The sequence below is a fragment of the Crinia signifera genome, chromosome 1, assembly GCF_055691185.1.
Source record: "Crinia signifera chromosome 1, ASM5569118v1, whole genome shotgun sequence".
NCBI lineage: Eukaryota > Metazoa > Chordata > Amphibia > Anura > Myobatrachidae > Crinia > Crinia signifera.
In genome coordinates this window covers 398,952,599-398,979,523 of record NC_139217.1, presented here as the reverse complement: position 1 = coordinate 398,979,523, position 26,925 = coordinate 398,952,599, and the positions used below count along the sequence as shown (strand labels likewise).

Here is a 26,925-nt window from a genome sequence, read left to right as displayed (position 1 = left end):
GGGAGAGCATTCCACAGAGAGGGGGCAGCCCTAAGAAAGTCCTGTAATCCGGAATGGGAGAGAGTAATGCGTGTGGATGAGAGACGTAGATCTTGTCGAAAGGTCGATTTGGAAGATATTTTGAGATAAGAGAAGAGATTTATGTTGGTGTATCCATTCTTTGCTTCTGACGTATATATTCATATGATAAAGTTATTTATATTGTCATCAGGTCTTTTGCTACCTAAAATAGCATGTCGAGTATCGCTGTTATTTTGTGTTTGTAACACTAGATGATATTAATGATTATATAACAGGATGAAGTTCATGAGCGGGACCGGTTCAGTGACTTTCTTCTAACCAAACTGAGGGACGTAATGCCAAAGCACCCATCTTTGAAACTCATTCTCTCCAGTGCTGCATTAGATGTCAACTTATTTCTGCGATACTTTGGAGGCTGCCCTGTTATATACAGTGAGTTTGTCTAAATAAATATTTCATTTGTAAAAATGATAGAAATGGAGTATATCTCGCTAGTATCTTAGTGCCAAATGCTTACACTTCAAAAAGAGGATACTGTACATATAGGAACAAACAAACAATTAAGAAGGACGTGTTCCATTAATGCATTATTCTAGAGTCTTGTCCAATGGCAAAAATGCCGTTTCAGAATGCTAATACATCACACATACTAATGCTTATAGAGTAGCATCATCTTGAAAGAGCGAGTGATCACTTACCTCCTCTGAGGCAGATTCATTAATTGCCAGGCGATATTCGGTAAATTGTCAGGTGATAGATTTCCACTTAGTTAGAGCCTCTGGGTGCTTATTACTTATTGCACATATTGTACGGCGTATAGACGTGTAATACTGGTACATCCGTGCTGACTTCTGCTTGCCACCTTCGGAAGCACCTTGCGCACAGTGGCACAAACAATAGAGTAGTGTGACAGGAACAGCAGCCTAAAACAGACCGTTTTGTTAGGTTCTCTTTACTAGTTATTTATCTTGGAGTAAAAAACAATTCATCATAAGGGGGCGATTCAGACCTGATCGCTCAGGTCCGAATTCGCTCCCCGGCCGGTGGTGTGGGTTTACGCATGGGCAAACTGCCGGAGTTTCAAAGCTGCCAGGGCATTTGGACAATGGGGGACGGACATGGGTCGGGACAGACAGCTCTTAACTCTGCCAACGTAATTCTATTATATTCCTACTTTTAAGAAAATATTTGTAATTCTAACTTGATCCATTCTTTGTGTTACACTCCTTTAAGTACAAGGTCGTCCCTTTGAAGTAAAGGAAATGTTTTTACAAGATATTTTAAGGACTACAGGGTACACAAATAAGGAGATGCTTAAATACAACAAAGAAAAACAATGTGGTAAGTTGCATTTTATTTATTGTGTATTTATTAGGAACAAATACCTCTGTTAGTCCCCTTGCTTTCAAGCATATCCTGGAACAAACGGAGGTGGGCAGGAGGTGGTGAGAATACTCACTCTGGTTGCTTGTCCTCTGTGTAGGCCGGGGATCCACACAGGCGGCGGGCGCAAATGACGGGACAGGTGGCAGATGAAGATGACGCAGCTCTCCGGAGCCCTCACTGCTGTCAGAGAGCTGCATCATCATCATCCACCGCCTGTCCCATCATTTGCGCCCGCCACCTGTGTGGATCCCCAGCCAGACAGGACACAGAGGATCGGCAACATGGGTAAGTATACCCTACCCCATTCACACCAGACAGGTCCCCGGGTCAAACCCGGGAACAACCCTGCTCCATAGCAGGGTTGAAATCCTGGCAATTTTTGCCGGGATTCTGGCCTGGAAACCTTTCACACCTGCGCTAGTCGTGGATTGTTCCAGGGCCCATAACGGGAAATTAGGCTGGTGTGAAAGGGGTATCAGTCCTCAATCTTTCCCGACAGGGGAAATATTGTCACTCGCCTATTCAATGCTGTTGTTAATGACGGCAATGCTTCCATTACTGACAGCATTGAAGGCTGTCAGATCCGACTTTTTTAAAGTCGGATCATTTTTTTCTGAAATGGCCGTGGATTGTCGAATTTCCGACAATTCGCAGCGGTTTTCGACGATTTCAGGACTTTCCGACACTCGACCGTCAGTACCTTGAATACCATCAGTCAAATTAGTTTTGCAAGCCATCAAAAACGGCCGGGATTCCCACTTATGGCTGTGATCTTTTCTACATGCCAATCCAGGGCACTGGGTAATTGAGTGATGCAGTTTTAACCAGCAGTAGTAGTAGTACGTTTATTTATAAGGCACCGCAAAGTGTCCGCAGCGCCGTACATAGCAAACAAATGACAAGGTACCATACAGGGTGTGTTGAAAAATACAGTATAAATAGGAGTATAGCTGGTAGAAATAAAATCAGCATCAGTTCAGAAGTAGGTGTCAAAATTGTCGAGGAGACTGAAGAAGAAGTAGAGGAAGGGAAGAACAGGACAGGAGCACAGGTGAGGTAAAGAGGTAGGGTGAGTACGTGAGGCAGGAGGACCCTACTCATAAGAGTTAACATACTAAAAATAGGTGGGTGGACGAACGAAAAACAACAGGATAAGTAGGAACGGAGGGGAACGGAGGCAGGATAGGAGGATCAAAAGAGGTTAGGAGGAGGGATAGGCTAGTCGAAAAAAGTGGGTTTTGAGGGAGCGCTTGAAGGAGGTAAGGAAATCAGAAAGCCTGATGGGTGGCGGGAGGTTGTTCCAGTGCAGGGGGGCAGCGCGAGAGAAGTCTTGGACACGGGAGTGTTCATTCATTATTTTGTCATTATTTCACCATTTCGTTCATCCCCTTGTTTTATACTTTTTATAGTGAATTTGTTGTGTTTCAATGTATTTTTTCCTGTATGGAACTACAGATAGTGTTCATTCTAGCACCCGCTATCTTTGAAAACCCATGCAGTTCCTCTTCCATGCCTGGGGTGTCACTGTCTGCTGTGGTGTTTCTAGCACAGGTCTGGTTTGCATATCAGTGCTGATATACAGACCACACTGTGCTAGAAGCACTACAGCAGACAGCGACACCCCAGGCAGGGAAGAAGAACTGCATGGGTTTTCAAAGATGGCGGGTGCTAGAATGAACACTATACAGACACTTGGTGGCCCTATATAAATAAATGTTAATGATGATGACGATGACGACGACAATATACTTATTTAGTTTTCGGCGATGTCTCCTCTACCAGAATATGGTAGCCCGACAGCACTATTTTCAATTTGGCCAATGCTTAGAATATCCCCATGCAGAGTATGCTGGTACATAGCTGTAACTGTAGTTGTTATATTGAAGGCTACAGAGACAACACATGACGGTGCCACAGTCAGACTGCTGATAGCCATAAACTGTATTGATTAAATAAACCATTTGTTGTGTTACCAGAGGAGAAGCAGAAGACCACGCTGTCTGAATGGCATTCTGTGAAAGAAAACAGCACCAAGGCTGACACACAGAGGCAGAGGAGCGTTACCAGCATCTCTGGGGATTATGATTTGCTAGATGACGGAGGGGACACTGTATTCAGTCAGTTGGTATGGAAATCATCTTTAACTGTATTTGAGGTTTAGTTCGGTGTCCAGAGAGAATCACCTGTGCACTTGTGCAGATAAATTAACTGTCTCCCCGTATAACATTGCACCTGTAATATGCAAATATTCAGCACTAAATAAAATGATAAAGAGTTTATTATTACGGCTTGATGATTTTTTAAAAATTGTGTTTGGTAAAGGTAACCCGCTCCCCCTCATCAATGCCCATGAACAGGCTGCACATGCCTACTAGTCGTTGCCCATTAACGGGAGCGTACGCCCCCAGGCGATCTTATGAAATGCGGGTGCCTGCATGCTGCTTGTGCACAAACTCAAGCTTGCCAGTCGTGGCAAACACAGGGTGTTTGCCATGATTAGCGGCAAAGATATGGACCGATGTTGGTGACCAATTGTCGTTCACAAGTCTCTATGGCAAAACCGGTGAACTTGGTTGTTCCAATGTGCCGTTCTGGAATTTCTTAAAAACTGTGGATTGACATATGTTTTAGAGTCATATGTATTAATAATCACTAAACTTCCTTGATTATTAACACTTAAGGTGCCCACAGACGCATCAATTATCGAATGCGTTTTGTACTTTTTAAGCACAAATTGCATCTTATGTACAATTATTGGATGGTATTTATGGGCTTGTGCGATGCGATGCGCGTTCCCGGGAGCCCGATATTGTATGTCTAAAAAAGTACGTGCTGCACGTACTTTTTAGACTACATCTGAAATTTAACATTACAAACATGGGTTCATCACATCACATCGCATGCATCCAAGTGCACATTGCATAGCAAGCTGGAAGAAAAATTGTATAGAACCATTGTACAGACAAAAATGCATAGCACAGTACAATTGTAGCGTCTGTGGGCACCTTAAGTCTTGCAGCAGATATTTTCATATCATAGACTGATACATAACTTATTTTTTTCCATTTGCGGATGTGTCCACATACATAGAAGCATAGAATGTAATGTCAGATAAAAACCACTTGGCCCATGTCTGCTCTAAAAAGAAAATTATAATAACTAAAGCTGGCCATAGATCTACAGATTTATTGTCTGATCTGGCTGGTTGGAATCACAATCTGGTAATACCTGAATGACAGTTTTCCAGCATTTCAAAGCAAATGGTCAACTGTCATTTGGTCTCATCCATTACCAGGTTTTTGTTCCAACCAACCAGATCGGACAATACATCTGTAGATGTATGGCCAGCTTCAGGGGCGGATTTAGGGATGAGGGCGCCCCTAGGCACAACAATAATGTTTACTAAGTAGGACAGTTTATAGGGGCAGTATCTACATGTCCTATCCATTTACACTCTATTTAAGATGGAATATAGTACAGTACAGTGGATATTTTGCAGTTATTGGTACATTTTGGGCTGACAGTACTATCACAGGCATCCAAGTGCCGCCCCCAAACATGTGCCGCCCCTAGGCCGGTGCCTCACGTGCCTAATGGGAAATTCAGCTCTGGCCAGCTTAAGGCTCATTGTTGGTCGTGGCGGAAAGATGGTCAGAAGACAATGTCATCCTTAGATAGCAGGCTACCATAGAGTCCTCCTAAACATGCCTAACAGACTGATTTTGCCAATTTGGGCCATCCACATGCAGTCAAATCATATTATAATCAATATTATTCAAGATCAGTTACAGTCCCCTGTCGCTAGACCCTTGGTTAGTTTAGCAAAATTAGCTGTTTGTGGCCTGCCATATGCTATAGAAACCATTACCCATTGGCGCTGCAGCCACTATAGAAGCCAATATCCATTTGCATACATCTAGCCTCCTTGAGCATTTAAGTCATGGCCTGACTTGGTAGTGCCAAGCGTCCTTCTGTGCAATTTTTTGCTGTTATAATGTGTCTAATTTTCAAAAATATGCATATAGGAAGCACAAGCAACTCCATGACCTATGCACATCATATTACAAATAAGATGCATTTTAACAGAAAAAGTTCCATAACCAGATGCTTAGCAGTACGGACATGTCATGTGGCGCTCAAGCTTTATGAATAACGCGACTTGTAGCGCACGGAGGGTTGATGTATGTGGGCACATCTGTTATATTTGAGGATTTTGTCTGCTATTTAGATTAATTATTTTGTAGTATTTAATAGTCATTAATATTTTTACCATTATTTTTGACATTGGAATGCATCTTTTTTACATTAAAAGACAGAGAAGGATGTGAATTGTTTGGAGCCCTGGCTGATAAAGGAAATGGACTCTTGTCTCTCTGATATTTGGCTACGTAGAGATGTAGATGCATTTGCTCAACTCTTTCACTTGATACTGACAGAAAATGTTAGCGGTAAGTTTGTGTTTATATGTCTTTTCACTTACTGCCTGACTTACTGCTCTACAATGATTGCAGTGCTGCAGAAGGCTCATTTCTAACCTCTCACATCAAAATGTCTTAATGGTGGATATTTTTATATTTTTACCAGTATAGAGGTATTCGGTTCCCTTTTTTTTTTTTTTTTTTTTTTTTTGTGGCTGGCCAAAAAAATGGCATGTTTCCAGTCCTATTGTATAAAGTTTTTAAGTCCTTTTTCGCCGATGGAGTGATACTTTTTCTGGGGGTTGACACAACATTGGCAAAAATCGGGCGAAAATTTTGCCTGCAATGTTGCAGAAAACACTTGGTTCTGCGAGTTATTTACCAATCCACGTGTTTTTCGACCGTGACAAATTTTTTACCTAGTCGAAAAATCAGCACTGAATAGGTGGAATTGAAATTCTACCTTTGCAAAATATTGGGAAGTGCAGATTTTTCACCTAGGTGAAAAAATTGCCACCAATTAATTACCTCCCTACAACATGTTTAGATTAGCTATAGGTGGGCGATTTACATATTTTTCATTACACTGAATGTGTAAATTAGACTTGATTTGTTTGCATGGTTACTGAAATAGGAAAATAAAGGATTTGTGGCTTAAGATAAGGGTGTGCCATATCTGACTGATATCTGTTTGGTAAAGCCATACGAGCAGTGTACCACTTTCCATCAGATATGATATTCCAGCAGTGACAGCCCCAGACAGTAGCTGGCAGTAATGGTAAGACATACATAAATGCCAGTCATACAAGCACTCCCTTTTCTTTCTATGGGACTTGTTGTGCACTAGCTTATATGCTACTATTTTAGGTCCTTTATAATATTGTATATTTACTTTACTTCACAATCTTATTTACCTAGTTGACTACAGGCACAGTGAGACGAGTGCATCTCCTCTAATGGTGGCAGCTGGACGCGGCTTTTTAAGTCAAGTTGAGCAACTTATTAGCATGGGAGCCAACGTCCACGCTAAAGCATCAAATGGATGGTAATTGTCGTATGCTCTGTATTCAACTTCTCATCATATGTGCTCTGAATTGTCTTGTTGAGTCAATTTCATGTAGATATAGCACAAACATATATACTATTAACTAGATATTTTAGTTATTGCATACTATTCTTTTTAATGGACTTTATAGCCTTACATTTATACAACTAGATAATCAAACAGTTTGAGGCTAGGCCAGTGGTTCCCAAACTGTGTGCCTAGGCTCCCTGGGGTGCCTCAGGACACTCCCAGGGGTACCTTGGGTTGGTGGACCAAGATCAATTCATATTATTTATGGTCAATGTACCAGGCAAAACCAGTGCTTGTGGCTGCCAATCATAATATATGTGGACAAACAGAAGCAAATCCTGTCCCTCACCAGATAACTGTGACATAAAATAAAAATAAAAAATTCTGAATTTCTCGTTAAGAAGCATTTGGCCTAGGGGTGCCTTGAAAATATCTTCATGCTCTAGGGTGCTGTGATTCAAAAAAGTTTGGGAACCCCTGGGCTAGGCGGTTATTCACTAGGTTAGTGATGTGCAGGCGCTGCACTGAGCATGTGCAGATCTGGGGATGCACTGTTATTTGCAGTATATACAGTATGAATGTACTTGCTAGGTGACCCGGAAATGTGAACTGTTGGGGGTACTTGGGGACCAAGGTTGAAAACCATTGGCCTAGCCCTAGTGTGTACTCTGCATTAGAAATGTGTTTGAATTTGCACTCTAGAGAGGCTAAGGCAGTGACTGGGGGTGCCCTGGAATGAATGCTAAACTCTGTGTCGTAGGCGTGTTATGGGGGCTTCTTAGTGCTGTACATTGAGACATAGGCATCTACACAAGGGGTGGCATGGGAACAAACATTATTTTTGCTTTCTCGTCTCTGCCAATAGAAGCAAATGCAGAAGCTTCCACTTCAGGCCCGGTGTCCCCATTGTTTTGCATAATGGGAGAGATTCACTCTTACTACAGATCCAAACCATAGGGGGCTATTCAGTCACTGCCGATTATCTGAAAGTCAGAAATATCGTCACTTTTCTCTGATTATAGTTAAAATTTACATTCGACATATTCAGTCTAGCCAACGCTTTGTCAGAAATATTGGTACACACTGAATAACCCCCCTAGTCTGTGTAGCTAGGGCACTACATTGTAAGTAACCTGTTCGCCCACTGTGACTTGCCAGATAGTTATTTACAATAGGAATCTTTTGTATTGTTTTTATTTGTCTTTAATGAGAAACATTAAAAACATTTCAGGCGACTTTGCTATGCAATGTGGTTTTTTTTTTATAAAGATCACTGTAGAACTGAAAACGGAGTGCATGTATTTTTATCTTCATATAAAACATTACATACACAGTGGCCCTTATTCTGGTTCACTCACAAAGGAAAATTCCTTCTCAAATGGACAAAACTATGTGCTCTGCAGGGGGCTGATGTAACATGTGCAGATAAATTTAGATTTGGGTGAGTTATTTTGATTCTGTGCAGGGTAAATACAGACTGCTTTATTTTTACACTGCAATATAGATCTCACTTTGAAGTAAAACCCCACCCAAATCTAATTCTCTCTGCACATGTTACATCTGCCCCAACTGCAGTGCACAAGATTTTGTCCATTTGCAGAAGCAATGTGAACCAGTAATAAGTAATTTTCTTTTATTAAATGTTGTATATTTGCAGGACGGCTCTGGACTGGAGTAAACACTTTGAACAGAATGAAGTTGTGGACCTGTTGGAGTCATATAGGTAAAAAGTCTCCTCCACTTAACACAACACATGGTTTATTATACTTTACATTTATAGGACTTTTTTTTCCTCGTTGTTCAGAGTTCCAAAACTCTTCCATTACGAACGTTCTAAATATTAAGGATATAAATGCTTATGGTTGAATAAAATTGAATGCAGTGCTGTACTAATTATCTGTGCTCAAGCATGATATATCCTCTAAACCTGGAGTTTGGGAAAGTGTTCTGTGAGCTGACAGTGATTATCAACTAAATCCATAAGTTTGTGAATTCACAATATTTTTCATCAACCATGATATAGTTAGTTTACACCTGAGTCTTATGGTGTGTACAAATTCCTTTGCTATTCGACCGATTGCTATACAGTTTTTCTTACTCATGTGCTATTCACATAAAATTCATACTAACTGCACTATATAGTCATTGCTGCACTGTCTATTTGGCTTTTCGATTTCTGCTGAACGGGAGCGCGCATTTATTTATTAAGTTTCTTATATAGCGCAGCATATTCCGTTGCACATTGGCATCGAATCAGGATAGAAAGCTTAAAAACATGTTCTATCTCCATTCGATGTCTATGCGGATCGCAATTCGATTTTAACACTATATTCAAAATCGAAGGCTAAATTGCACCATTTCCTAATATTTTACAGCAAAGAGGACTAGTGGTGTATACACACAGTGAAATTCCTTTGCTATTCGACTAAGATTCAATTGCTATGTAATTTTGCTAACTCATGTGCTATTTACATACAATTCGTGCTATCTACATTCAATCTGCACTACATAGTCATTCCTACAATATCTATTTGGCTTTTTGATTTCAGCTGAACGGGAGCGCGCATCGGCATTGAATCGGGATAGAACATGTTTTTAAGCTTTCTCTTGCCATTCGATGTCTATGTGATCCCGATTCCATTTTGACTATATAGTTCAAATCGAATGTCAAATTGCACCGTTTGTACACAGCACAAGCACCACCTGGCAGGTAACATTTTTGTGTACTGTAGTATTGACTCATTCTCATGGTGTGTTGATGTAGTGCTTCTCTGGAGCCTGGCAGTCTGGATGAAAGTTCCCTGGTGCAGAATGACAGCAGTAACATGAGTGCAGAGGAGCAGGAACTCCTTAAAGCTTACCACCACAGTTTTGATGACGAAAAGGTTGACCTTGATCTGATAATGCACATACTTTATAGCATATGCCAAAGCAATGAACCAGGTACTGTCTGCTTTTACTTTTGATGATAATATTAATACAGGTTGAGTATCCGTATATCCAAATTATGAAATATTTCCGTTTATTTTTTTTCCTGAGCATTTTTTCTTACTTACCACGTCCCCTGGCGTCCATGGTCCTCTTCAGCGTCACCTCCGGTCCCAGGGGTGCATTGTGCGAGTGCGCCCTGGAGGACCATCAGGGCACAACCAGGGGACCAGGTCAAGTATGTTAAAAAAAAAAATATTCCAAAACCGGAGAAATCCCTTTTCCAAATAGCTCGTGGTCCCGAGCATTTCAGTTAAGGGATACTCAACCTGTATTATTATTAGATAATATTAATAATAACAACAGTTATTTATGTGGGCACACACATATACACTTTACAGAGAATATTTAGTCATTCACATCAGTCCCAGCCCCAACAGGGCTTAAAACCTATATTGCCGATCACATTTATATACAATAAAAAAAATTGGTACTTGTTTCCTAGCACGGCCACACCGATTTCCATCGGGGTGGTCGTGTCGGAAAAATCGCGTTAATCGCATCGCATGCGTTTTGGTCGCATGCGATGCGACCGACCCGATTTTTTCATTGAATCAAATGTGAATAGGGTCCCTGGGACCCGATTTTACATTGGATTCAATGTAAAATATTCCCTAGACCCCCAATTTTACTGCGTAAACCCCACCCCACGATTGACGTGAACCCAAAGTGTGGCGAGCGCAGCGAGCCCGCGAGGGGCGGCGGTGCGCGTCCTCCGACCTTTTCATTTCCCTACTATCCACGTCGGCGTGGAGTTGAGAATATATAGTGTGGCGAGCGCAGCGAGCCTCCGAGCCCGAAGCGTGGCGAGCGGACGCGTATAACTTCACAGGTATACGTGTCCCCTCGCAGGGCTCGCTGCGCTCGCCACGCTGCGCTCGCCACGCTGAAAAGGTCGGAGGACGCACACCGCCACCCCTCGCGGGCTCGCTGCGCTCGCCACGCTTCCGGTTCACGTCAATTGTGGGGTGACGACGGGGCCATATATAATGTGAAATAGGTCATATTGGCCCATTTCACATTTTTTACTATGTGAGATGGACTTAATCAAGTCCATCTCATCTTGTGCCATTATAATGGCACAAGACCGATGCGATGCTCCCGATTTCAATGTTAAAAAATATTTTAACATTGAAGCCTATGGCAAAATCTGGGGCGTCGGTCGCGTCGGGGCCAATGTTAATGGTCCCGACCGACGCGATGCCCCCGATTTTCCCTTTGACGGCAAAATGGAAATCGGGTCCATCGCGGCCATCGTGTACCTTAACTTAAAGGTACACGATGGCTGCGATTGTGGCCGTTCTAGGAAACAAGTACCAAAAAATTATCTCAGAAACTAATAGGCTACCAGTTATTTTGTGCGAAGTATGGGACCAATCCCACCAAAACATTGGCGAGACATACAAACTCTACATATATTGGGCCTTGGTTGGAATTGGATCCAAGGTTTCAGCGCTGTAAGACAACAGAGTGAGAAAACAGCCATTACAATTCCGAATTATTTCAGCGGAAAATGTGTATTTGATATAGCCTTTGCAATTGATATGAAACCTTATGTCATTTGTAATATGCTTTTTGGATAGACTAAGTTGAAGTTGTAAATCACTCAGTGGCACACAATGGTTTTGGTCGTTCACTTAGTTGTGGCACACTGTTAACTGCAGGGGACAATACTCCATCTGTGTTGTTCATTTGTGTATTTGCTACTTTGAGGATACAGATTAATAAAGGATTGTCATGCCATGTGTAAGGTTTGTGCATTCAAAGTATGCTTGTTCTGGTTTGTTTCCCAAGGGGCGGTGCTGATATTCCTCCCGGGGTACGATGAAATTGTAGGATTAAGAGACCGCATATTGTTTGATGACAAGAGGTTTGCAGATAAAGCTCAGAGGTGAATAAACAAGTATGGGTTCTGTATTCTCTTTTTCCAATATCTTCTATTCTTTATAATATATGAAGATCTATAGGAAAAGTCCTCTCTCTAAATATTTAGATTTACAAAACATTTTAGTGTACACCACATGTTTGGAGAAATTGGATCCATTGTCTAATCATCTGTACCAACAGCCTTTCAGTTAGCCTTGGGGAAGTGTTCTTTAAAGCACCAATATTGGGAGCATAACTTGGACCATATTGGTCTTGTGTATGATGCACCGTACTTTTATTACGTTAGTTAGAGCATGTCTTTAGGAAGTTTTACGATTTCTGTTAACAGGTTTGAATGATGTCAAATGACTCTGGTATTTTCATAAAATAAAGACCACTTTTCTTTTCTGTCACGGCTTCTGGTATCAGTGCAAGTGTCCAGAAGGTGTGTGACTAAGGGGTAAATTTACTAAAGGCCTTTTTTGATTGATTTTACATCGATCTTAATTGATGTTGTATTTCCATGGCAAAAACACAACATTTACTAACATTTCAAAGTTAATATAAAAATCATCAAAATTGGCAAATGTGTGTTTCGCTCTCGGGAAACCAAACGTCGATTTGAGATTTATTTTGATCGATTTAAAAATCACTGAAAACAGATTTTTAGAAAATTACCCCTTAATAGCCAATCTATTGCCGTATGTACAGTAACTTCTTCCTCTTTCTTGACCTCTGAAAGGTATCAGGTATTCATGCTGCACTCAAACATGCAGACAGCAGACCAGAAGAAGGTTCTGAAAAATCCTCCAGCTGGCATCCGCAAAATTGTAAGTACACACAGTTATGAACTATACTTGTGCTTGGGTTCTAGGCAGGGCCGATGAATCTGTTATAACATTGCTCTGTATTACAGATACTTTCCACAAACATCGCAGAAACCAGTATCACAGTAAATGACGTTGTGTTTGTTATTGACTCTGGCAAAGTGAAAGAGGTAAAGATTTTCATGTCTGTATATCTGCAATAAATGTATAGACATGGGTTATAAAGTATTTTTTATATATATTTGTAACTAATATATTTAGGTAGTTATCTAAGTTCTATCTTACCTTATTAGTAGCGTAGCATAGCATTGAATTAGTGGGCACTTGCAGTGGTGGCGTATAGAAGTTGAAACCTGTATCGAAATGACTAAATTAAATAATCTACATATAGATGGTGTTCTACTCTGGGCTTTCTTTTTCCGCACCCTGCACCTAGATATAATGCTAGGGACCCCCAATATACAGAGAAGCCTTGACGACGGCTTGGGGACATACACATAAATTTGCGCAAATATATGTAACCAATTTCTCTGAATTCTATTATCATGTAGTGTTCTAGGCTGGTTACTAATACCATTCAGTGAGCTGGGAGAAACCATGGATTTTTAAATGAAATAATCTGCCATATGTTAATGCTCCCCCTGTATTTTGAAAACCTGCAGTTATTTTTCATGAGACAACAATATCATTTCTGTTACACTGCGCACATGTACAAGGTGACCAATGCTGTGGCAGGCAATACCATTTAGTGCTACCACTTGCTCCCAACATGAACTCGCCTTTTGGGGGCTCTGGCAGCTTAGTGCCACCACATGTCATGAATGAACCCCCTTCCTCCCACAGCTAACACTAGGAAGAGCTGCATTATGCTCCAACAAAGAGTAGTCGATGCCACTGCAGGTTGCTACCACTGCAACTACCTGCATGTCCCTATCCTGTAGACTTTGGGTACATGAGGCAGCTATGGCCAAAGTGCATCCTTCACTAGACATTAGGGTCTATCCTAGTCTGTCTCTTTGGCCCTTATTCTGATCGGTGCGGATATTCCCGAATTCTTTCGGTGCGGGCCGCACGCATCGCTGTGCGGCAGCGTGCGGCCATCGTCCGTAGAAACGCCCACGTGTCCTCCGCATTCGGACGGACTCACTCTGTAAGAACAGGGCGTGTGTACGGACGACATATAAACCATGCGTGTGCGGGGGAAACACTCCGATTCTGCACGGTCTGACCGCGTATGCACGGCCTTCCCGCGTCAGAACGGACGCGAACCGGCCACTACGCACAGATGCGGTGTACTTCTGCATACAACAAGACTACTGTTATCAGAGTTCCCACATAGATCACATGACACACTTATGCAATTAGCAAACCACTTTGAGAACAGATTGTTGCTCCTGGTCATCTGTTATTTAGCTAATTGATCCTTAAACACTTACAAGCACTATACATTAACCCTAACATTCCCTATGGGGATAAAAATGTTATCTACCCTTTTGCTGTGTACATATCTAAACATCCACATGTTTGTGTGTTAAATGCTTTTTATACTTTTAATGTTAAAGACTAAAATAACACACAGACAACTTCTTAAACAAGTGCAAACTTTTATTCAAAAACATAACAAAAGGACCACTATCACTGGTCCAGCAGCAGGACACAGAGGTCCTCCACATGAGCCACCATCAGCCTCTGGCCGTGGACGAGGCACAAGAGCTGCTGCACGTGGCAAGGAGCCTGCCAGGGCCAAACGTGCTCGCAAATGAACTTGTGTCCCCATTAATCTCCACCGTTATGTCTTCCCAAATCTTCCATTGAGCTGTGTGTGTGAGCAGCCTGTGTCCAAATCCGTGGCCAGGGTCACCACTTTTGCCCGCGGTTCAAATGTCATGTTTGGTTCCTCTGTTGCCCTGTTTCAGTGTGCTGTACTTGAAGTGTTGGTGCTGTACTTTTGTTGTGAAGCCACCTGATGTGTTCCCAATGATTCTGCTGTGGCTATTTATTCTTTATTATGTAATTTTTGTCCTGGTATGGTACCATTTGTTTTGTTATGTATTTTAAATTTTTGCCAAAGTTGGTTTAATAAATGTTATTTTGGCCCCACAAATGTCTGTATTAATTTATACATGCAGAAGTGGCATGTGTATTAGTATTAATATTATTAAGTTGTGTGCATTATTTGCTGTGTAAAAGTGTGTGACAAGTGCAGCATGTAATGTTCCCTTTAAGCTGCAATGCTTCCAATTGTAGCAGTGAGAAGCGTGTAATTAACAAGTAATGGGTAAAGTATGTGATTGTATTTGGTTCAGGTGACATTGGTTGAGGTGCGTCCGTCCTGATTAGGCGTTCCGATTGCATAGCGCATGACCGAGTGGTGTCCGCAAAGCAAGAGTAACCTTTTGGACAGCGCACATTTCTTCCCTTTTTGTTCGCGTGCATTCGGCGTGCTGTCCGAATGCACGCCTACCAAAATATGTGTACTCCCCCGTGTCCGCCCATGTTTCCGCCCAGTTTAGCCCACTTTGAAACTACGCCCCTGTGTCATTCCGCATGACGCCCATAACACACCCCTATTGCCCGAATGTATGCGGTGCACATTTCTGTACGGGATTAGTGAGAACAAGTACGGAGACCATGCGTGGCACATGTGCCTAGCGATCGCCACGCATGCGCAGACGGCTAAAAAACGCCATCCGAAAGAATTCGGAAAAGTCCGCACCGATCAGAATAAGGGCCTTTATGACATACATTTTAGACTTGCTGGGCCGTGGTGGATGTGTCATCCTCATTTAATACGGTGTTTCATCTTGGGCGGACATATTTGTGTGTCGAAAGTTGTTGCAAACAGACCTATAAATAAATGTTACATGTTAAATGTACTGTGTTATTTCTGCTGTTACAGATTGGTATTAGACTATTAAGACTCAGTAACGTATTTGAGGCTAGTAAAAATGTCACTTATATGAGGATGTTAGGATCATAACTGTGTGCTGTGAGTAATCTGCAGAATTTGTTACTTTCAGAATTAAAGTTAGGACTTTAGGAATTTAGGTTAAGGACTTTTGGGATTCAATAGGGTGTCTGTCCTGTGTTTTTTGGGGCTTGACTAAAAATAACAGTACTTGTGTGGTTTCACGGCGGCACTTCCCAGCTGATCATATGCAAATCACATGCCATATTTGCATACGATACGATTCGATTCGCGATGCGATTTAGCACACCCCCTCTATCCACGTCAGCCTGAAGCGTGGCGAGCGGACGCAGTACGCGTCCTCCCGACCTGTTCATACCCCCACTATCCACGTCGGCATGGAGTTGATTTTACAAATTGTGGCGAGTGCAGCGGAAACCGAGCCCGAAGCGTGGCAAGTGCCCGCGGAATACACATCAAGTAATCTGGGTCCCCTCGCTGCGCTCGACACACTTCGGGCTCGTTTTCCGCACCCCCTTGCGGGGCTCACTGCGCTCGCCACGCTTCCGGCTCAAAACGTGGTGAGTGCAGCCGGATTACTTGACTGTACTCCGCGGGCGCTTGCCACGCTTCGGGCTTGTTTTCCACGTCCCCTTGCGGGGCTCGCTACGCTTGCCACAATTTATAAAATCAACTCCACACCGACGTGGATAGTGGGGGTATGAACAGGTCGCGAGGACGTGTAACGTGTCCGCTCGCCACGCTTAGGGCTGACGTGGATAGTGGGTTTGTGATAAATCGCATCGCGGTTTCAATCATATGCAAATTGCATGCAATATTTGCATACAATTTGCATGTGATTTGCAATGGATGCGATACGCAGGGAAGTGCCGCCGTGAAACTACACAAGTACCAAAATAACTACTTCCCCCAAGGAACACATCATTTTAAGTACCAGACTCCAAGTCTCAGCCTCTATACTCCATGGTTGCAGTGTTTCCAAATGAAATCAGTGGAAAGGATTTAACAAAAATATAATAATTTGAGTTTTTTAGTTTTATAATAACCCTAACCCTCCCCATTAGTGCCTGATTGTAACCCTCATACCCCCCCCTAACTAAACCCTGCTCTGCAGCCCAGCCCTAACCTCCTCTTCTAAGTGTGTATCCTTAAACTCCCCCTTCTAAGTGCCAATCCCTAGCCTAACCCTAACCTAATGTAGCCTAACTCTAAGTCCCCCCTAGTGCCTCGCCCACCCTGGCGTTCTTACACTTCAACATCTCAGCAGTTGGGATTCCTGCGCCAGTTTCCTGGTAGTAGTTGGGATGCCGGTGACTATAATGAATGCTGGCAACCCCACTGCCGGGATACTGAACTATCCCTTTTTGTATTGGCTAGGTTACACATTTTACACTTTTAAAAGACACAATTCAGCATGTAAATTAAGAAATTGATTTAGCAATCAGAATCCGCTTTATTGACCAATAAACTCACACATACGAGGATTGTTTTGTGATAACAGTGCATCGCCAAGCAAGAACATAAAGAAGAAAAAATACACAACTTAACACTATAACACAACACTATAATCATAGATATATACATGAAAGGTTTGTTTCTTAGGCTACATGGAATTCTTTAAGAATATATGTAGCTGTAAATTTTTTATATTCATGTAAGTTGGGTTGATATTTTTTTCAGTCTTTAAATAGTATTAGTAGAGTCTAAAATGGTGAAGTGTTTTTATAAAAATTTTGCAAAATATATATTTCCCCTGATCCTGGCTTTTCCATAAAAGTCTACATACAGTACTTGTATATTTGTGGTTGGCATAAATGCCACTTGATGAAATAAAAAGTTGTCAGTTTTGCACTGTGCACAGTAGGTAGTTATCACAAACGAGCTGATAGTGTTGTCTATATGCCAAATAATTTATGGTATACCCTTTGGGAAAGTTCTACATGAGACAAAACTGCTGTGCAGGTTCTTGTCCTACAAAAATGGCAATCTAATGGGGCCCATACTGTATATGTATGATGGACGCCATTCTGCCACGGTCCAGGAGCATAGAGATCCAACACGTAGGAACTCTCTGATTCACTGATTAAGATTAATGATTGGTACTGGCAAGTCAGGATTCTTAATATGCCGAATCATCGTTAGTCGTCAGGGATTCGCGGCACGGATCAATAATCCATGGAATAAAAACATTTATTTATTTTTGGTACACTGCTTACCTGTATAGCAATAATGCATCTACCGGGATGCAGTTAAAATCCCGGTGGTCGGGATCCCGGCGTTCAGAATTCCGACGCCGGAATCCCGACCGCCGAAATCCTGACACTTTCTCCCTCCGTGGGTGTCCACGACACCCCTGGAGGGAGAATAAATTAGCATGCCGAGCGTAGCGTGCACAGCGAGCCCGCAAGGGGGGGCGATCCACGTCCCCCCCTTGTCGGGATTTCGGCGGTCGGGATTCCGGCGGCGGGATTTTGAACGCCGGGATTTCATACTGAATCCCATCTACCTACTGTACATTTCTTTTTTTTTTTTTTTTATTATTATAAAATAAATCTATCTGGGAAAGTCCAGTGTTGCGGATTAATGCTTTTCATTTCTTTTGTAGAAATCTTTTGATGCTCTGAACCATGTCACTATGCTTAAAATGGTTTGGATTTCTAAAGCCAGTGCAATTCAAAGGAAAGGAAGGTAATGCATTATTAATGTTATCTTTGTACAATACAGAATCTGTATAAGGAATACACCGAGCCATGTGTGTGTAGTAAAATAAACTAACATAAGCACGAACAGATAAAGGACAGAATAGCGCCTCTCTTCATACAGGTATAAAAGAAAACAGTGGATGAAAAAAAAACGGGTCTGAAACGGGAAGGACCCTGCTTTATTACCGTTTAGAAATACCAGTTCAATAGAACCAGTAAATTCACTCTGCACCTTTCAGACTGCATAAATTCCCGGCAAAATAAAAAGGGCAAAATAATGGGTAAAAAGTGCGGTCTGAAAGGGGCATAATTATCATTGTGATACCAGAGCTTTATGTAAATATTGATACTTGCTTTGTAACATTTAGGTTCTGTGACCAGTATCCTATTCATATTGCCACCCAGGACCTTCCCAGGTGGCAGGATCGCATGCGGTCCTTTCACATATGATGGATCTCATGCGACCCCTGTTCCCCACTGCCTGGAGGGGGGTCCTGCCTGCTGGTCTGGCATCGGGCCCAAGGGGACATCACACAGACCTTGATTGGGCCTATTTCTTGGACCGATTCATTGGGAGCAAGTGAAATAGACCCACATTGCGGTAGTGTATGGGGGGCCTTAAGATCTTTACAAAAAGATCTAGGAAGATGCTGCAATAATGTGTATGTATTGTTGTGTCACTCAGGGTCTGCTTACTACAGAGAATATGTATACTAAGCTACATATAAACTTTCACTTCTAAACTCTTATAATTATTTAATTAATAACAAGGTGCCAATAGAGGCTATCAAAATAAGTGACCATATCTTATCTTGTGCAAAAGATTACTTCTACTAGCGATATCTACCCTATTACTGGTCTATTTTCTCTATGCAATAGTGTATAAATAATACAGTTTATTTAATATTTTACCCCCAAAAAGTCTCCTGTTTTTAAATGGGGACAATACAATTAGTGGCTTAGCCACAGTGTACTGTTACAGCATCGCTAGTTTTTCCTCACATTCCATAGAGGCGCGCAGGATAACCAGCGATGTTCAGCCTGCTGTAATAGGTAGATATGTGGGTGGGATGTTCAGCGGCACACCGGAACAATAAAACAAATTCTCTTTTATCCAAAAATGCTCATCGGCAAGGATATTAACCTACTAAATGTGACTACTCAGTAAAGGGTCAGAACATCAAACTACTGCAAGCTTTACCAGGCTGAATTCAGTAGTGCACCAGTAGCTGGCTGCAGAGTTCAGTAAGGCCTTGCTAACGTAAATCTGGTCCCTAGAGACAAGTGTGTATATATGGGAGGGATGTACAGCCGTGTGTCTCGCTGCTGTGCATGGGTGAAATTCTCCTGAATCAATCATTCATCTGCCAATATATAGAGATTCCCTGACCCTTTAAAAGCCCAGGTTGTGATGATTTTGTATGTACTGTAATGGAAGCCTTCAGAATGATAGATTATATTTCTAATGTATAGTATTTTGGTTTGGTTGTTGATGATGATTTAATGGTGTTCTCTGTCATCCTTCCCCATCTAAAATTATATTGGTACTGCTTTCCTTGGTCAGACTTGTTTGATGGTGTATTACAGGGCTGGCCGCTGCAGACCTGGCGTCTGTTTCCGGCTCTTCAGCAGACTCCGTTTTGAGAATATGTTGGAGTTTCAGACACCGGAACTACTACGAATGCCTCTTCATGTAAGCGCTGAACTATCCATTGACAGTTTATAATTGAAAGCTTGCATTCAAGTAAATGGATTGTGCTTCATAAATAACTCCCTACACTGATCTCCAATGCAGTATTTCCCCAAGTATTGCAAAGCTGCATACAGATTGCCATTGTTTGACATTGTTCTTTCTTTGTGCACACAGGAACTCTGCTTGCATACAAAATTGTTAGCACCAATAAACTGTCCAATTGCTGATTTTCTAATGAAGGCTCCAGAACCCCCACCAGCCTTAATTGTTCGAAATGCGGTACAGATGCTGAAGGTAAGATTGGTTTTATTTCTGACATTTTACCATTTACTAGTGTGTAGCTTTATTTTAGGCCTGCAGGAATCCTGATAAATCTTTTAATTTGTTGTCTAACGGTGTTTGTAATTTCATTTTATCTTGTTCTTTTTTTAATCTTTAAACTTGCATTGTATTCAGTGTATACTCAACAGCCTTACCTGTTTTTTTTGTTTACTGCAACAAGTTCACAGTCAATAAAGTACAGTTTACTAAGATACCAAAGAAGGTTGACTTATCAATATATATGTCTAGTGTCCGTGAGTCTCCAAAACACTGCCATCTGTTGGCAGTGAGTGAAACTACATCTATTTCTCTCTCACACATGCACAAACACAGAAGGTAGCAGACTAGCTTTCAAAGTTTTTTCTTCGAGCAGGCTTACTAAATCCGTAAAGAGACTGTAGTTTTATTATACCTCCCTTTATTATATTTGCCTCCAACTGAGTTCTTCCACCCCTGTTACCTGATTAAGATAGCAGAGGAGTATGGGGGTCATTCTGGTAGCTCTCTAAGCAGCGGTATTTCGCTGCTTAGCAAGCCACACTGCAAATAGATATTTTGCATAAACATCTATTTGCAGGGATAGGGTGCGGGCCCAAAATCATTTGATGGTTGCCGACCATCGAATGATTTTTACAGTGCTTGCAAATCTAAGTAAGTCTGGGCTGACTTAGACTTGCGGCATCCTGGTCTGAGAACTGGGCCGGTGGCTGATGGCCGGTGATGTCAGCCGCTCGCCCCCGTAAGGCAGGTACCCGTCCGCATTCGCATGGGGACGCCCATCGGTTTCCTGGGCGCACCCAGCGTTTTGGTAGGTATGCCTAGGAAACGCACATACCGCCTTCCCCTGTTCGAGTGTCACGCTGGCTATGCAAGTGGGCAAAGGTGCCCGCACAGAGGCCCTGCACATGCGCATATGAGAATGCATGCACAGACCTTAAACATCAGTCACCCGTGTGAACACCCATGTGAATTCCGCTAGATTGAGGGACTATATCTCCCTATCCCTCTTTAAAAACCCCTAAAGGGCTAATGCAGAGCCGAAAGTCAGACGTTTAACATCTGTGTGTTAAAGCGGTGCCTTTTATCTGCAGTGGCTTTGGGCCTGCACTCATATGAGCTCCTCCACTCGATTGGGGCAGCTCCCTTCTTATCCAGTACGACAATGTCATGGTAATGATTGATGCAGTCATGATTTTCTGCTGGAATGCTAAGAGTGTCCTAGCATGTTTCATCCTTGGAGTGTGCAACTGTGACATTCAAACCCAGCATTCATTTTGGAGGTGGGTGTCTTCTCCTACCTTTTGCATAGGTATGGTCCTCCAGTGCTAAACACAGTGTTGAATCCCATGGTATTTCATTGCTGTGCAAGAATAGGGATCAGCAGACATTTTAGTGAACACCATGGCAAGTATGTGGTATTGCAGACTATCTCTTTTACTTTGGATTTCCGTGCTTTCTTTGCAGATCAGGTTAAGGAAGAGGGTGTGCTATCCTAAGCATGTTAGAGAAGCTACATCTGGCTATATGAATGTAACGGATCGTGCTATAATCTCTCTCTGCAGACTTTAGCTGCAATAGTCTTGCACAAGAAAAAGGGTCTCGCTCTTTTGCTCCAAAAGCAATCATTTTAAACCATCTGTATAGGTTTTATGGGCATGTAAATGAACCCTAATAGCAACACTTCCTTTAATGAGGGGTATTCAATACCATGGCGAGGGGGGTTTGTATGGTGAGGATGGCTTATTTTCAGCGAGGAAAAGCCATCCTCGCTGCACAGCCCCCCCTTGCTGTATTCAATGTTTGCCTGGAATCCTCGCCGCCAAGTTTACCACAATTGCAGCGATTCCGAAAAGAATCAGCGAGGTGGAAACGGCAAATTAAGGGGAGAGTGTTGAATACTCTGACGGCAAACTATTGTCACTGCTCGCCATATAGCTTGCCTCCAGGGGCATTGAATACCCCTCTTTTCTTTCCAATAAACCCTCATTCTCCGCCTCGGTAAATGGAAGATATACACACACATATAGAGGAAATAGAAACATGAAAAGATCTTTGTGTGTTTGTTGTTTGTTTGTGTCTACTAATTGTCCCAAGATGCTTTGTGTTTACAGTCAATCGATGCAATGGACACTTGGGAGGATCTGACAGAACTTGGTTATCATTTGGCCGACCTGCCTGTAGAACCTCACCTTGGCAAAATGGTGCTGTGTGCTGTTGTCTTGAAGTGCCTAGACCCCATCCTGACCATAGCCTGCACCTTAGCATATCGCGATCCCTTTGTCTTACCAACACAGGCCTCCCAAAAGCGTGCAGCCATGTTGTGTAGAAAGAGATTCACCGCAGGGACTTTTAGTGACCACATGGCTTTACTCAGGGCCTTCCAGGTAAGGCATTATTGCCATCCTCTGCAGTACCTTGTTGCTTTATGTGTTGTATGTCACAATAAAAGGTGACCTTTAATTACAGAAAATCCTGTTTTTCATAGGCTTGGCAGAAGGCTCGAAGCGATGGCTGGGAGAGAGCGTTCTGCGAGAAGAACTTTCTCTCTCAGGCTACTATGGAAATTATCATTGGAATGAGAACACAGCTTCTCGGCCAACTCAGGGCATCAGGTGACTATCCGATCCTATATATATAGTAACAAGCAATGTATGATCGCATCATGCTGATTGGTCACCTTTCTGCTTTTCCATAGGGTTTGTTAGGGCTCGTGGAGGAGGAGACATCCGAGATGTGAATACAAACTCTGAGAATTGGGCTGTAGTGAAAGCTGCTCTTGTTGCTGGCATGTATCCCAACGTCATACATGTGGACAGAGAGACTATGGCTCTCACCAGTCCCAAAGAAAAGCGTGTGCGCTTCCATCCATCGTCAGTCCTTAGCCAGCCGCAGTACAAAAAGGTAAATGTATCAAATCAGATGTAATATTCCAAGGCATGGGATAAAGATGGTCAGCCTGACTCCTGTGCAGCTGTGTAGGGGAGTCAGTATAAAAATGTACTGTATATCATGTAAAGTCTGAAATAATATTCCAAGGCACAGGAGGGGTCGTTAATGACTCGTGGGAGCGTACATAATTAACGATAGTGCATACAGACTAGAGGATATGTACAATAATATTAACTATATTATTACCGTTAATATAGTTTAAAAATATCTAAGTGTGTACATACTTAATCCCATGAAAGGTTTTCCAGCAACTACAGATTACCTTGGCTTCCAGATGAAATGTTCATTGGCCCTTATTCTGTTTCACTCGCAAAGGCAAATTCCTTCTTAAATGAACAACCATGTACACTGCAGGGGGGCAGATGTAACATGTGCAGAGAGAATTAGATTTGGGTGAGTTATTTTGTTTCTGTGCAGGGTAAATACTGGCTGCTTTATTTTTACACTGCAATTTAGATCTCACTTTGAAGTAGAACCCCACCCAAATCTAATTCTCTCTGCACATGTTACATCTGCTCCACCTGCAGTGCACATGGTTTTGTCCATTTGAGAAGGAATTTGGATTTGCGGGTGAACCAGAATAAGGGCCATTGTGTGTGACTGTTCCAACTCCCAGCCAATAAGAACACATGTATAGCATGTAATCTTGGTCCTGCTGCTTTTACATTCCTGCTTTGTTCTCATAAATAATGACAATTGGAGCTCATAAATGCCAAGGTCAATACATGGGCCAAACGTACCCCTGTGTGATACTAGTAGTAGTAGTAGTACGTTTATTTATAAGGCGCCGCAAAGTGTCCGCAGCGCCGTACATAGCAAACAAAAAAAACAAATTACAAGGTAACGTACAGGGTGTGTTGAAAGATACAGTATAAATAGGGGTATAGCTGGTAGAACTAAAATCAGCATCAGTTCAGAAGTAGGTGTCAAAATTGTCAAGGAGACTGAAGATGAAGTAGAGGAAGGGAAGTATACTAGTATAAGGGAGATAGTTATGGCCAATCAATGCCCATAAATAATAGAAATGATGTCAGATGAAAGCCCATAGTGTAGGAAGTATATGTATAATAAACTCTTAAACATTGATATGCAATATCCGAACATCTACCATAGCTAGAGCTCATTCACATGGATGTCTGCACTAATCGTCTTTGTCCAGACCAGGGAACTTGCCTCCATGCTGCACATAATGCCGGTAAAGAATTAATACAATCACAGATCTTAACATAGGGCACAGAGGGCCGTATTCAATGTGGCCAGAGAGGGGGTTAAACAGAGGGGATCGCTGAAAACAAGCGACTCTCGCTGTTTAACCCCTGCGCCGGACGCTCACCCTGTTCCGGGGGAATCCTCGCTGTCAGATGCCGGCGAGGATTCCCCCAAACAACGAGGCTCGCGGATAAGCCCGCTGCATTTAGCCGCGAGCCTCACAGTTTTAGCGGCAGCACATGGCATTTCCCCATCACTGCACAAACCTAGCAATGGGGAAACGTTGTGTGCAGGGGGTCAGTCAGCGCTGCTCAGTGTCACAGCTCTTAAAAATTATTGAATATACCCCATACAGTTTTAAACTCCAAACCCTAATTTATTAAATGTATGGAAATATGTTAAACTCTTATAAAATGACGTCATTAATTGCATACTATACACAATTGGAGCTACATGTATTAGAAACTGCAGAAGTAGCTGTAATATAAAATCTTGAATAATAGAAATAAGGGTACTCTTTACCTAGAAGGGCGCCCGTCGCGGGCATCGCGGGTACATTTATGTATGGCCGCGACGCGACCGACGCGATGCCCGCGATTTCCCATTGAAACCAATGTTAAACATGAAAATCGTGTCGGTCGCGTCGAGGCCGGCCATAAATGTACCCGCGATGCCCGCGACGCGATGCTCCCGATTTCCCATAGGAATCAATGTTAAAAGGCGCGATGGACCCGATTTTACTGTTAAATGCCTCAATCCACCCGATTTGGCCATAGGAATCAATGTTAAATGGGCCACAGAGCCCATTAACCCTTAAATGTCCCCCCAAATTTTTAACGCCACCCCACGATCCACGCCAACCCGAAGCGTGGCGAGCGCAGCGAGCCCGCGAGGGGCGGCGGTACGCGTCCTCCGACCTTTTCATGCCCTACTATCCACTAGGGCGTGGTGTGAGAATATAATAGTGTGGCGAGCGCAGCGAGCCACCGAGCCCGAAGCGTGGCGAGCGCACGCGGATACCTTCACAGTTATGCGCGTCCCCTCGCGGGCTTCCTAGGTGTCCGTGGCGAGGCGGACACCTGTGAAGCCCGCGAGGGGACGCGTCTACCTGTGAAGGTATCCGCGTCCCCTCGCGGGGCTCGCTGCGCTCGCCACGCTTCGGGCTCGGTGGCTCGCTGCGCTCGCCACACTATTATATTCTCACACCACGCCCTAGTGGATAGTAGGGCATGAAAAGGTCGGAGGACGCGTACCGCCGCCCCTCGCGGGCTCGCTGCGCTCGCCACGCTTCGGGTTGGCGTGGATCGTGGGGTGGCGTTAAAAATTTGGGGGGACATTTAAGGGTTAATTTGGCCTTTTTGGCCCCAAATCGGGTCCATTGAGGCATTTAACAGTAAAATCCCGGTCAATCTGCCGTTTTAACATTGTTCCCTATGGGAAAATCGTGGTCATCCCGATTTACCCGCGATGCCCGCGATGACCGCGATTTTTACCCACGACGACCGCGATTTCAATCGCTGGCGCCGTTCTAGGTAAAGAGTACCGAAATAAGTTTCCAAAACTGTGATCTATAAGAGAATGTTTTGATGCCTCTTGACTTACTGCTAATGCCAGTGACTGTAGAACATAATAAGTAGGATGTATTATATCATGAACAAATGCTAATACAAGTTTTTCCCTACGGACAGATCCCCCCTGAGAACGGGCAGGCGGCTGCCATCCAAGCGCTGGTCACTGATTGGCTGATCTATGACGAGATGACTCGGGCTCATAGAATTTCTAATATTAGGTGCTGCTCTGTGGTTACACCTGTCACTGTAGTGATCTTCTCAGGACCCGCCAGACTACCCAGCAATGCCTTACAGGAGCCATCTAACTTCCGCGGTAGGGATCTCACCGCCTGGTTCTTCATTGACTAATAAACGTAAACTTGCATAGCATGGTGAAAATCCTAAAGTGCATTGGCAGATAAAATGCAAATACCATGCCAGGGTTTGCATTCATCATGCCTATATTCAGAATGCCGGAGATTCGTGCAGTGGGAGCCTCTGTACTTAGGACACCTCCCATGGCTTTTACATTCTAATGTACAGTCGCCGCTTACAAAGATGCAGCGGTGGTTCCATTAGTGTCCACTTCTAAATCGACACCGATGGGAAAATCAGCATAAACTTTTGTTTTCCTGGATATCGCAGAATCCACCACATTAATCACCGTTGTATAATGGTGGTTCTAAATGTTGAGTTGTTCTTATTTATATAGATATATTTTTATTATAGTACCAGATTAAGACAGGCATGGCCATACTGTGTCCCTCCAGCTGTTGTGAAACTACACATCCCAGCATGCCTTTCCATAGTTTTAGAATTCCCTTATAACAAAACTGTGACAAGGCATGAGTTTGGCCATGCCTGGATTGAAAAGTTTGTACCATTTTCAACAGCAAAATATTACCTATTATATGACATAGTTTCAGATTGTATTGAATAACCACTTTAAGCACTAACACACCAGAGGGGCAAAGAAAAACTACATAACAAA

General features: G+C 42.8%; 1 protein-coding gene across 2 annotated transcripts in view; it reads left to right on the top strand.

Moving 5' to 3' along the window:
• Positions 1-26,925, top strand: part of YTHDC2 (YTH N6-methyladenosine RNA binding protein C2) — a 66,032-nt gene that overhangs the window by 23,129 nt on the left and 15,978 nt on the right. For both annotated transcript variants that reach the window (XM_083151648.1, XM_083151647.1), the window contains exons 8-24: positions 297-453; positions 1,255-1,362; positions 3,384-3,532; positions 5,720-5,855; positions 6,744-6,870; positions 8,558-8,623; positions 9,665-9,843; positions 11,683-11,779; positions 12,497-12,584; positions 12,671-12,751; positions 18,116-18,198; positions 19,800-19,905; positions 20,080-20,199; positions 22,338-22,610; positions 22,712-22,838; positions 22,922-23,127; positions 26,073-26,268. In XM_083151648.1, coding sequence (XP_083007774.1) covers positions 297-453; positions 1,255-1,362; positions 3,384-3,532; positions 5,720-5,855; positions 6,744-6,870; positions 8,558-8,623; positions 9,665-9,843; positions 11,683-11,779; positions 12,497-12,584; positions 12,671-12,751; positions 18,116-18,198; positions 19,800-19,905; positions 20,080-20,199; positions 22,338-22,610; positions 22,712-22,838; positions 22,922-23,127; positions 26,073-26,268 — 2,299 coding nt within the window. The remainder of the gene's footprint in view (positions 1-296; positions 454-1,254; positions 1,363-3,383; positions 3,533-5,719; positions 5,856-6,743; positions 6,871-8,557; positions 8,624-9,664; positions 9,844-11,682; positions 11,780-12,496; positions 12,585-12,670; positions 12,752-18,115; positions 18,199-19,799; positions 19,906-20,079; positions 20,200-22,337; positions 22,611-22,711; positions 22,839-22,921; positions 23,128-26,072; positions 26,269-26,925) is intronic.